The 13,411-nt window shown below is 42.7% G+C and overlaps 1 protein-coding gene across 3 annotated transcripts in view; it reads left to right on the top strand.

Annotated features, from left to right (window-relative positions):
• Positions 1 to 2,090: 2,090 nt before the first annotated feature.
• Positions 2,091 to 13,411, top strand: part of PCMT1 (protein-L-isoaspartate (D-aspartate) O-methyltransferase) — a 51,489-nt gene continuing 40,168 nt past the window's right edge. Inside the window, exon 1 of one of the 3 annotated variants that reach the window (XM_053222117.1) lies at positions 2,091 to 2,433. In XM_053222117.1, the coding sequence (XP_053078092.1) occupies positions 2,205 to 2,433 (229 nt within the window). In that variant the 5' untranslated portion in view covers positions 2,091 to 2,204. The remainder of the gene's footprint in view (positions 2,434 to 13,411) is intronic. The other 2 variants (XM_027056649.2, XM_027056648.2) reach the window with 2 other exon arrangements.

Here is a 13,411-nt window from a genome sequence, read left to right as displayed (position 1 = left end):
CTCTGCTTGAAAGTTGTTAATACCCACTATCAGAGCCTAGAGTTGGAATTCTAAAAACTCCAATTCTAGTTTTGATGCCCATTGCCTAGCTGTGTAACCTTTCTCAATTCACTTATGTAATTAATAAGTTTTATCTGTCCCTCGACAGCCTAGGAGTCATCTCTTAGGTTCCTTCATGCTTCTTTCTGATTACTTATAATATCCTTTTATTCTCTCTACTTCTTGGAATCCTGGCCATCCTTCAAGAACCAGTTCCTTCCCCTATCTTATCCTGATTACTCCAGCCCACGACAGGTCTAAATAAACATAGCACTTGATATCTAGACCGGTAATAGTACTTATAGGTTCCCCTCTGCTGCTTGTTTTCTTTTAATGTAGATCTCCCCAATCAGAATGTAAATCATATTGCATACAAGAGGTATCACTGATTTTTTTAAAAATCTCCTTTATATTATATCCATAACTGTGGTAGTTGTTTCTTAAAAAGGGGCCATGATATCTTGTTTTTGATATTGGTCATCCTATTTCACAGCCACAATTATGGAAGCAGCACGTGTAGATGCAATCTGTCTAGGTCAGCTTTAGAGAGAGTTATCAAGCTCTTGTTGAGAGTAGACTGGTTTTGTTCTTTTTTAATTTTTTTTAACATTTATTTATTTTTGAGACAGAGAGAGAGAGAGAGAGAGAGAGAGAGAGAGAGAGCATGAACAGGGGAGGGTCAGAGAAAGAGGGAGACACAGAATCTGAAACAGGCTCCAGGCTCTGAGCTGTCAGCACAGAGCCCGACGCGGGGCTGGAACCCATGGACCGCGAGATCACGACCTGAGACGAAGTGGGACGCTTAACTGATGGAGCCACCCAGGCGCCCCTGGTTTTGTTCTTTTAAGTAGAAAAACATTGCGAAACTTCAGAGAGATGACATAGAAAATTATTAAAGTCCCAAACTGACAATTTTATTTCTAATATTAAAGAACACTAAGATACCTCCTTAGCACAGTAGGCACTGCGTCCGACTCAAAAAGAACACCTTTTTGAGTGTGGTTTCATTTATGGTCACAGAGTCCCAGAAAACAGGTAATGTACAAGTATATTTAGGAGGAGGAGTAGGCTGAGTGTTACATTTAACAAAATCTGGTGAGAATTGGAATTTGAAAATTGCTGCTCATGCAGTAGCGTAGAGGTCTTGACATCACTTCGTTTCCTTTCTTAAACGTTTATCGGACTAAATGATGACTGGATTCTGTCTCAGTTCTGATTAGGAGTCAGCAAGTTGGATGTGATAGGCAATGTTCCCTGTCAGCTTCTCACTCATTGTCCTACAGGGCTGATAGCGATAAAGCTGGTGTCCAGTCTAACGTTGGAATCTGTGGGGATTAATCAGCTGAAAATGCACTTGTGTTGGGAGAATAACACATTCTCCATAAGATACTGTGGTATTTTTAACCGATTGCATTGTTTTCAGGAGCAAAGCACTCCCTATGCTCCACCCACCCCAGTCTTGGTGTTCCTCCACTCAGATTTTGTGGTTTAGAATTGAGAACAAACCAGGGTCCCAAAGTCTCTGCTAAACGAACACTGATGTACTTGTCACAAAGCCAGAGGCTCGAGTACTCGGTTGAGAGAGGGCCTTCGCCCTCTGGTTCTATTAAGATTATTCAGGCTCCACGATACGGAGTTCGGGTTCTAACCGATCTAAATATTAGACAGCTGGGTTGGGTGAGACAGGACCAAGGAAGCCCACCGTCTAACAATCTGGACAGCTATAGGAGCAGACCCGCCGCTCGCAACAGCTGACTCAGCTGCGACTACGGAGCTACCGGCAGCGGCGTAACCAGATCGTAACCAGATCGTAACCAGATCGAGCAGACGCGGCGGCACGAATCAGCCTCGCCGTCGTGCCGCGGCGCTGAGTGACCAGGACCGTAGCCAGGCACGCGACCAACTGCTTCGGGGCCCACCCCGCCTAACCGCAAGGCGAACTCAGCAAATTGCCTGTGCGCTGGCCCAGGCCTCAGGAAGGGGGCACGCAGCAGCAGCTGCAGCGGCGGCGGCGGTGCTGACTCAGCCCGGGCTCCCAGCCCGTCCGCAGCAGCCGCAGCAGCCACCGGCACAGGCGGCGGGGCACGAGGCCACCCTTGCCTCCGGCCCCACCCCGCCGCACCCGAGGCCGCTCGGCGTCACAGAGCGCATGCGTGCCGCGGGGGATGCCGGGAGCGCGCAGTGGCGGCACCGGCGGCGACAGCAGTCAGAGCGGAGGCTACAGCGGGGACGCGAGCGGGGCGGTGACCGTGTGGGAGGTGGTCTCACTCTTGGGAAAACTGCTGGGCACCGTCGCCGCGTTGAAGGTGGTTCTGTACCTGCTCCGGGTGTGCTTAGCGATGGCCTGGAAATCCGGCGGCGCCAGCCACTCGGAGCTAATCCACAATCTCCGCAGTAAGTGCCACCCCCGCCCGATGTGGGGCAACTGGGCCAGGCTAGGCCTGGACTGGGTCCCCCTGGGCCGTCCGGAACGCTCTGTTTGTCCTCCCCCCGCCCCCCCATCTCCAGCCCGGTACCGGCTGGAGGGTTCGGCGCAGGGTTGCACCAGCAGCCTCGAACGGCATGCGCTGGCGATCGCCTCCCTCAGGACCTGTCACTCATCGGCGACGTGGACGCGAAGGGAAAAGAAAGCTACGGGCTGCTCTTGGTGGGGCAGGAGCAGGCGTCTCCCCGCGGGCCTGGGGGAGGGGTCGCGGCACAGGTGGTGGGGCTGTCACTCGAGTCAGCCGCCTGTTCGTCCGGGTCTGGCGGGCGAGGGGCGTGCCCTTGGGGTGGGGAGATGTTGGCGGGGCCTGGAGGCAGGGCTGCATCTGAGGGGACCCCACCCTCGACTCCCGCATCTTCTCGCCTTCCTCCTCCTCAATAATCGACCTCGCTGCGAGCATTCTCGCCCACACTGACTCCCCCGCCCTCCGTTTTTTCCCCTGGAGGGAGATGCCACCCTCTGATATAGGCGAGGGGAGGGAGGGAAAGATGAGAGTATTGTCATTGCGGATGCTGGGAGAAATTTCTGGGGCGGCTGTCCAGTGGATATCTTCGTTGGGGGGGGGGGGGTGGAGGAAGAAATAATCAGAGGATGCTGTTCCTGACAGACTTGTATTTCAGGAGCTATTAGAGGTCCTGGTCCAGCGAAGGATTGTATGTGTGGAATGTTCTGACTTTGTTTTTCAAGGCTACCAAGGCTTTGTAAAAGCTTTGTGTGGAAATTTTTTCATGTCATTCTCTTTAGTTATTGTATGCCTTCCTCTTATGATGATTTTAGGGTGGGATGTGAGTGCTGTGTCACTTTCTTTTTTTAAATCGAAATACAGTGTCGCTGTCTGGTTGGAAGACCAGAAGGACCGCAGTCCATAATACTCACTGCGATCAGAATTTATAGCACCGTTTGCCACCAACTTTGCAAATAATCGTATCCTGCCACGTGGTATTTTTGTCTTATGTTATTTAGCTTTTTTAATGTTTGTCATGTTTCCTAATTCGATTTGTAACTTCCTTGAGGGCTGGGACTTTTTTTTTTTTTTTTAATATCTTCGAATTCTCTCAACTCAATACCCCTTCCTTTTTTCGTAAATGCAATTAAATATACCTTAGATGCTTGGATCTGTGCTTGGAATACCAAGATGAGTGACAAAAATAAATATTCTTGTCTGGCACATGGTTACTATTAGTCATTTGACTTTTTGTTTTTTACAGTATTTTAAAATTTTGAAATTATATCCTTTGTATTTAGCAACGAAGAATGTTTAGATTTCCCAATTCTGTCAAGCATCGCCAGCGTTCACTTTATGGAAGGATATTTGATTGGAGTGGACATTATATGCTGAGGCAGTATTTTGAAGTGTGATTTAGGTTCCTATGGATTACACATAAGCTCAATACGTTGCAAGTTTTTAGATAAAATTTCTTGAAATGGGGTAGTGCCTGCCGTTGCAGTGCACACACCCAAAACATTCTATGCACAAATTATGATTAAATAACGTTCCACTGGTAGGTTGGCACAACAGACACTCAGCTGTGGCAGAAATTGGTAATCAGGCTCTTAGTCTCTCCTTTTTGGGCCATATGTGTGGGAAGTCAAGCCTACCTCTTTCCCCAGTGGTTTTATAATCATTTTATTGTATTCTCTTATTCCTAGCTGAAATTTCTAAGGATATTTTTCTATCAGAAAATTTAATAATAAATATTTAAGGAGCACCTGGATGGCTCAGTCAGTTAAGTACTGGACTCTTGGTTTCTGCCCAGGTCATCATTTCACAGTTCATGGGATCGAGCCCTGCCTCAGGCTCTGTGCTGACAGCGCAGAAGAATCCCCAGGGATTCTCGCTCTCCCTCTCTCCCTCTCCCTCTCCCTCTCCCTCTCCCTCTCCCTCTCCCTCTCCCTCTCCCTCTCCCTCTCCCTCTCCCTCTCTCTCTCTCTGCCCTACCCTGACTTGTGCTCTCTCTCTCTCTCAGAAATAAAGAAACATTTAAAAAATATTTAACATACATGGATGTTGATATTGCAGATATTTAGTCTTCTGTCTATGATTCATAAGAGGAAGTTTGAGTACTCAAATTGTTTTTCCTCTCCTAACACTTGTGCAATGTCAGTTTCAACTACTTGCAGAATTCTAGCTAATAGGTTTCATTTTTATTTAAATGTTCATTTATTTACTTTGAGAGAGAGAGAGAGTGCATGGGGGAGGGGCAGAGAGAAGGAGAGAGAATCCCAAGTAGGCTCCATGCTGTCAGGACAGAGCCTGGCTTGGGGTTCAGTCTCACAACTGTAAGACATGTAAGACATGAGCTGAAATCGAGAATAGGACACTTAATCTACTGAGCCACGAGATACCTGGTTTCATTTTTATTTGTTAATTTATTATAAAAGTAATATTATCTTATGTGAGAATTTCAATTAGCACAAAATTTGAAAACTTCTTTCTTTTCTGGGTTATTACACTGTTTATTCTAATAACTTAAAGGCTTCTACTTGAATCTTTAGAAAAAGATTAAGGTGTGGTTATGCTGTTGAATCACTATATTATATACTTGAAAGCAATATAACGCTATTTGTTAACTATACTGGAATTAAAATTAAAAACTTAAAGAAAAGTATTATTATATTGATGTTGAAGTGAAAAAGGATCTGCAAATTGGAAGAGGAAGCAAATTACAGTTATGTATCTTTTTAAAACAATGAAGTTCACGATTGCTTTAGGTTTTTTTTTTAATGTTTGTTTATTTTGAGAGAGAGAGAGTGAGAGTGTAGAAAGAGAGAGGGAGAGAGAAATTCTAAGTAGGCTCTGCTCTGTCAGCTCGGAGCCTGACTCAGGGCTCAATCTCGTGAACTGTGAGATCATGACCTGAGCAGAAATCAAGAGTCGGATGTTCAAACGACTGAGCCACCCAGGTGCCCCATGATTGTTTTAGTTTTAATATTATTACAGTTTATCGGGGTGCCCGGATGACTTCAATCGGTTGAGCGTCTGACTTCGGCTCAGGTCATGATGTCACAGTTTGTGAATTCAAGATGGGCATGGGGCTTGCTGCTCTCAGTGCAGAGCCTGCTTCAGATCTTCTGTCTCTCTTTCTCTCTGTCCCTCCCCCTGCTTGTATTCTCTCTCTCAAAAATATATAAAACATTTAAAAAAATTTCAGTATTATTATAGTTTATTAAAAATATTTACTTAGTTTTCCTTTTATAAGATGTTGTACTATAACTATGATTGTGTATGATTTCATAGTTGATACATCATTTATAGAATATTGTAGAATGTAATGGTATATTTTATATTTCATAGCTTATGTTATGATGAAAATCACTATTTTTTTTTAAGATTTTATTTTTGGGGTGCCTGGGTAGCTCAGTTGCTTAAGCATCCAACTCTTGATTTTGGCTCAGGTCATGATCTCAAAGTTTGTGGGATTGAGCCCCATGTTGGACTCTGTGCCGACAGTGAGGAGCCTGCTTGGGATTCCCCTTCTTCCTCTCTCTCTCTCTCTCTCTCTCTCTCTGCCCCTCCCCACTCATGCACACATTCTCTCTCAAAATAAACATTAAAAAAACCAAGATTTTATTTTTGAGTAATCTCTACACCCAACATGGGGCTTTGAACTCACAACCCCCAAGATCAAGAATCGCATGCTCCACCAACTGAGCCAAGCAGGCACCCAGACAACCACTCTTAAGTAACTTAGAATGGTTAAAACTTGAGCATGCTTCAGAATCTCCTAGATCACTTGGAGAGCTTGTTGAAACACGGATTGCTGTGGTCCAAGAATTTGTATTTTTTTTTTTTTATTTTTTTTAGGCTGGCTCCATATCCAGTGTGGGGTTCAGACTCACAACTCTGAGATCAAGGGTCACATGCTCCACCAACTGAGCTAGCCAAGCACCCCCAATAATTGGTATTTTTAACGAGTTCCTAAGTAATGCTGCTACTGGTCTGGGACCACACTTTAAGAATCACTGACACAGAGGGGCACCTGGGTGGCTCAGTTGGTTGAGTGTCTGAGTTTGGCTCAGGTCATGATCTCTCATGGTTCGTGAGTTCAAGCCCCACATCAGGCTTTGCAATCATGTTGGGGGGAGCCTGCTTCAGGTTCTCTGTCTCCCTCTCTCTCTGTCTCTCCTCTGCTAGCTTGCACTCACTCTCTATCTCAAAATTAAATAAACATTAAAAAAACTTACAATTAAAAAAAATCACTGACAAAGAATTGGAAATTATGAGGTTAAACACTGCCAATGTTTCAGCTGAATCAGTTTTACACTTTAGAATAAAGTTTTAGAAAAGAAGTCTATAGCAGTCCTGCCCAAAGAGTTGTCTGTAATGTCTGTATCTGTGCAGTTTAATATGGTAGTCATCAGCCACATGTGGCATTCAGCATTTGAAATGTGGTTAACACAGCTGAGGGACTAAATTTTTGTGTTATTTAACTTAAATAGCCCACATGTGGCTAGTGGCGGCCGTGTTAGTGCTGGTTTATGGAAATAAAGAATATAGCTATTTTATAATTATGGGCTAATAATGTGCTCTTGAAACAAATTAAAATAACTGTGAGCCTGCTTAATCCAGGAAATGTGACAATTTAAGTAATGTTTATATTAGAATTTATTTTCTACTTTTATTGGGAACATTTCAAGTCATGGCCACGTAAAACAATGTGTTTTGTTTTGTTTTGACCTATTTTTATTTGTTAAAAAATTTCAATCCACTGCCCTAATATAGCAGTTATTTTTACTTTGCATCTTTGTGTCATTTCTCATATACTCTCACATAGAATTTGTCATTCAGCCAACCGATATTTAACTCTCTTCTGTATGCCAAACTCTAGGGATGTAGCACTCAACAAATATTGTCTCTTGTAGGTTACTTCTAATGGGAGCAGACAAGTGAAATAGCTGGTATGTCACATTATAAATGACAGAGTAGGGAAGGAGGCTGAGGAGTGTGGGGTGCTAGATTTGCAGTCGTAGGGGAGAAGGCCTCACCAAGGTGTCATTTGAACAAAGAGTTGGTGGAGGGGAAGAAATTCTAGCTAGGTAGATAGAGCTGCGGGACAGGCATTCCAGGCAGAGAAAATTGCATGTGGTAGATTTGGATTAGGGGTGTGGGAGAAAGACTGAATCAAGGGTATGATAGCAAGGTTTTGGGCCTGAGCAGCTGGAATGATCTGCCATTTTCTGAGCTGGAAATAATAAGCGAGTGAGCAGCAGGGACTTTGAAGTGGTGGGAAGGAGGCATGCAAGGAGGTGGGGGAGAGCAGGAGTTTAGTTTGGGGGATGTTGTGTTTGAGATGCTTATAAGACATTTCAGTGGAGACTTTGAGTAGGCATTTGAATAAAAATTATGATGATTTGTGGTTTTTGTATCCTTATTTATTTCTGCAAATAAATTGGAATTATTTTCTTTTTGTATTTAGAGTGTCAGTTCTTAGGACTAGTAGCATAACTAGTGGGAAAGAGAATATTCCAATAATTTTATCATGTGTGTTCATGGGCCAAATATAACCAGCTAATAAAATCCTCAGGGATTATTTTCAGAAATTGGGGCCTCGTTTAGAATCCAGAACATACCTCCTTATTTGACTTGTTTCAGGTCAGTTTTATGGGTACATACTAAGAAGTAAACTTACAGTACATTGAATCAGATTTAATTTATACGATGAGGGGGCCTTTAATATTGTGTCTACTTAAATTTAAATCATTTAAAATTAAATGAAATTAAAAATTCAGTTTCTTAGTCACACTAACCATATTTCAAGAGCTCAGTAGCCACATGAGACTTTAGAAGGAAGGAAGGAAGGAAGGAAGGAAGGAAGGAAGGAAGGAAGGGAGGAAAAAAAAAGAAAAGTAAAGAAAAAAGAAAAGAAGAAAGAAGAGGTGCCTGGGTGGCTTAGTTGGTTGAGCATCTGCCTCTTGATTTGGCTCAAGTCATGAACCCAGGGTCGTGGGATCAAGCCCTGTGTCGGGCTCTACACTGAGTGTGGAGCCTGCTTGAAATTCTGTCTCTCCCTCTGCCACCTCCCCAACTTGTGTGCATGCTCTCACTCTCTCTCACTCTCTCTCTCTCTCTTAAATAAATATCCACATGAGGTTACAAGCTGCCTGTTAGTGCAGACAGAACATTTCCATCATTGTAAGTTCTATTGGGCAGCACTAGATCTGGATGTATTATCTATTACATTCTATTTAATGTGGTCTTGGGTCCATTGCGCTGTTCCACATATTTTTATTAGTATTACATTTAGCTTTGACCCTCATGCTTTAAGAGTAGCAGTTAAAAAACAAGATATTCAGACAACGGTGATCAAGATGATGACAGTGTCGGCATTTTATATGGTGATTCGATGGGATTGAGGTTGTTTGATTTAGCAATGAGAAAGCTTAAGAGAGCAATCGTGTTTAAATATTTGAGGAAATGTCATGTAGTAGAGGGTCAAACCAGGACAACTGGGAGGCAGATTTTGGCTCATTATAAGGAAGTATTCACAATGCTATCCCAACAATTGAAGAGTTGGCTTTGAAAAATAATGTTTTTTGTCACTGGATATGTTGAAGCAAAGAATGACCGTTTTCTGTAACGGATGTTGTAGAAGAGACAGGTCATCAGCTTTGACTGTGTGCTAGACTTCCACGGACCCTTCCAAATCCAGCATTCTGTAATTGATTTATTTATTTCTAATTTTTTTTTTAAGGTTTATTCATTTTTCAGAGACAGAGCGTGAGCGGGGGAAGGGGCAGAGAGAGAGGGAGACACAGAATCCAAAACAGGCTCCAGGCTCTGAGCTGTCAGCACAGAGCCCGACGCGGGGCCCAAACCCATGGACGGCGAGATCATGACCTGAGCTGAAGTCGGACGCTCAACTGACTGAGCCACCCAGGCGCCCCTGTAATTTTATTTTTTAATGTTTATTTATTTTGGGGGGAGAGGGAGAGAGAGCAAGAGAGAGAGAATACACAGGGGAGGGGCAGAGAGAGAGGGAGAGAGAATCCCAAACAGACTCCGTGTTGTCAGTGCAGAGCCCTACGAGGGTTTTGATCTCACAAACCATGAGATCATGACCTGAGCTGAGATCAAGAGTCAGACGCTTAACCAACTGAGCCACCCAGGCGCCCCAAGATTCTGTGATTTTAAACATGTCATGGATTTCATAAAATCAGCTGTGGGGTTTGTGTATGTGTGTGTTAGGAGAGAGCCACAGAAGTTAACATTTGGTTACCTGTATTTTAGAGTTGTGTATAACATTTTAGTTTGTCAAATGTGAGGAGTCCAGGGAACATGCTGCTTTAAGAAATAGTGTCAAAACTGGCTCGCCTGGATGGCTCAGTCTGTTGAGCACCCAACTCTTGATTTTGGCTCAGGTCATGATCTCATGGTTGTGAGATTGAGCCCCGCATTGGGCTCTGTGCTGACAGTGCAGTCTGCTTGGGATTCTCTCTCTCCCTCTATCTCTGTTTCGCACCCTCTCTCTCACTCTCCAAATAAACTTTAAGAAAAGAAAAAGAAATAGTGTCAAGACAAATAGTTAGCTTTATGTATCTGTTAGGAGTGATAGTTCAAGGAAAGATGTGGGTATTTACTAATTTTTTTTTTAAGATGTGGGTTTTTAAAAATTTTTTAATGTTTATTTGTTTTTGAGAGAGAGGGAGAGGGTGAGCGAGTGGAGGAAGGGCAAAGAGAGAGGGGGACAGAGTTTCCAAAGTGGGCTCTGCACTGATAACAATGAACCTGATATGGGGCTTGAACTCAAAACCATGAGATCATAACCTAAGCTGAAGTCAAACACTCAACCAACTGAGCCACCCAGGCACCCCAAGATGATTTTTTCTTTATTAATTATCTGACAGAGTGCTACATTAGTTTCAACTGTACAACATAGTGATTCGACAACTTTAGCGAGAAAGATGTATTTAGAAAAAAAATTATTTTAATGATCATTTACTTTTGAGACAGAGAGAGTGCAAGCAGGGGAGAGGCAGAGAGAGGAGACACAGAATCCAAAGCAGTCTTCAGGCTCTGAGCTGCCAACACAGAGCCTGACGCCAGGCTTGAACCCATTAACCGTGAGGTCATTGTCTGAGCCAAACTTGGACACTTAACTGACTGAGCTACCCAGGCACACCAAGAAAGATGTATTTTGAAATAATCTCTGGTACTTAGATGATATGCTTTATTGTAACTTGCCGTCACATGAAATTCTTCTTTAATTATAGTGTGAATTTAAAACTAATCTCTTTCCAGGGGCACCTGGGTGGCTCAGTCGGTTGAGCATCTGACTCTTCAGCTCAGGTCATGATCCCAGGGACATGAGATTCAGCCCAATGTCGGGCTCCATGTTGAGCATGGAGCCTGCTTAAGATTCTCCCTCTCCCTCTGCCCCGCTTCCTCTCTTGCATTCTCTCTCTCTAAAAACAAAATAAAATAAAACAAAATAAAATAGAATAAAATACAAAATAAAATAAAAACAGAAACTAATATCTTTCAGACTTTCTATACCCAGAGTGTCTCAAGCTCTGCTTATCTCATGTCTAATTCTCGGTAGGAAACAGGTGCACCCGGGTGGCTCAGGTCATGTGTGACTTTGGCTCAGGTCATGATCTCACACTTTGTGAGTTCGAGCTCTGCATCGGGGCATTCTTCCTGGTGTGTTCAGTGCTTCATATCAACACAGACTCTCTTCTTTTTCATTTCTACCAGGATTGCTTCTATTCTTCTATTCTCCCAGGTCACGAATCTTGAAGTAGTCATTGATTCTTTTAGACCGTTACCACATTAACTGAACAGTTCTTCCAGATGCCTTTCTTGGTTTGCTTCCACTGTAGTTTCATTGATACTTTCCCAACCTAGGTCCTTAGTTCACGCTTGGAGTGATAGACCTCCAAGTGTCTGATAGGTTGTCACACTTTCCCTTTCCCTTCCCTCAGCTCTGTTCTACACATTATACTGATTTTCCTAATATACCGATTTCTGTTAAGTTGCTTGCCTTCCCAGTCTCCTGTTGCTTGCTGTATTAAACACCTTTTGCTTAGCTTTGCGGCCTCTTTAGGGCCTTATACAACTGACTATTCCCATGCTCCAACTCCAGTTCTATTCTTCAGGCTGATTTCATTTTCCTCTTCATATACTGTGTGCCTGAGGGTACCTATTCAGCTGCTATAACAAAGACCAAAATAACAATGGCTTAACATAATCAAAGTTTCTCTATCCTGTAACAACTAAGTAATTCAGAGCTAATATGGTGGTTCCATAGTGTAGAGCACAAGGATCTCTCTTGTGCTTCCTAAAGTCTTTTCCTCATCTGAAAGATTGAAGATAGTTTATTTACCTCCATCATTTCCATATTCCAGCCAGTGGGGTGAAGATTGAGGAAAGAGAAAAACCCCCATTCCTTTTTAAGGGGATGATCTGGAAGTTGCATACATAATTTCTGGTATGTTCCATTGACAAGAGCTTAATTGTAAGATTATAGGTAACTATAGAGAAGCTAGGTAATGCATTCTGTTAAAATTCTACCACTGTGAAGGAAAAGGACTCTCTCACTACATCTTAGATCTTGCTAATTGGAGAGTATATTTATGTATGTGTGTGTATTGTGTGTGTGTGTATATATATATATGTTATATATATGTATGTATGTAAATACAAACCATCTGTGATAAAGGGTTGGGAGAATTAAGATTAATTTTTAGTCAAGTAATATGTACATGGTTAAAAGATAAAATCATACAGAAGGGCTTTTAGTGAAAAATAATGATTGGTTGGCCCTATTCCTCCCCACCCCTAGACTCATAGCTTAGATGGAACCACTTGTGTTGTTTTGTTTTGTTTTGTTTTTAGTGGGCTCCATGCACAGCGTAAAGCCCAACGTAGGGCTTGAACTCATGACCCAGAGATCAAGCCCTGAGCTGAGTTCAAGAGTGGGATGCTTAATCGAGTGAGCCATTCAGGCACCCCGGGAACCACTTTTAACTATGTTTTTTTGGTTCTTCTGTTAGTTACCTTCATGTCTTTAAATCATGTGGTTAAACTGTCATTTCTTATTTTATCAACTTTGGACATTATCTGTTGACCTCCTGCCAAGATGGATGAGTATTTACACCTACTCCTCCCCCATCATAATTTTTGCTTCCTTTTTTGTGGTTACCTTTGTAACTTTAAGTAATATACTTTAACCTCAATTTCTTGTTCAATAATTCATAAACTAACACTACCTCTGGTAACTTTGTAAGAAAGGATACCAGCGAGCTCTTCCTCTCATTTTACAACTTATTAGTGGGTCTTTTACATTGTCAAAATTGATAGTTTGCATTTTGTTCTGAGCAGTAAATAAATTTTCTGTACATTGTTTTTTTTTAATGTTTTCAATTTATTTATTTTTGAGAGAGAGAGTGAGTGGGGGAGAGGCAGAGAGAGAGGGAGACAGAGGATCCGAAACAGGCTCTGCACTGACAGCAGTGAGCCCAACGTGGGGCTTGAGCTCACAAACTGCAAGATCGTGACCTGAGCCAAAGTCAGACACTCATCCGACTGAGCCACTCAGGTACTCCTGTACTTTGTTGATTTTTAAGTGTTGAAAATCAATAGTCACCAGTGATGATAACTCGTGGCTGAGTTATGTAGTCTGCTGTGCGTTTATTCCCTGCCTTCTGTTTCCAGTATCACAGATCCCTTCTACTATTGTAGAGGAATAGTCAGATATTTTTCCTTGTTTTGTATTACATCAATTGCTTTGAATCCTGTCACATTTTGGTTTTCTTTCATATCTTTTTTTTTTTTTTTTTCCCGGAACTTATTTCCCTCTGCACCCTTCTCTACCCCTGAAGTTAAGAAGAGAAACAGAGGGGCGCCTGGGTATCTCAGTCAGTTAAGCATCTGACCCTTGATTTCAG

Source organism: Acinonyx jubatus, chromosome B2, assembly GCF_027475565.1.
Source record: "Acinonyx jubatus isolate Ajub_Pintada_27869175 chromosome B2, VMU_Ajub_asm_v1.0, whole genome shotgun sequence".
In the NCBI taxonomy this organism is placed as follows: domain Eukaryota; kingdom Metazoa; phylum Chordata; class Mammalia; order Carnivora; family Felidae; genus Acinonyx; species Acinonyx jubatus.
This window is presented reverse-complemented; position numbering and strand designations above follow the sequence as displayed.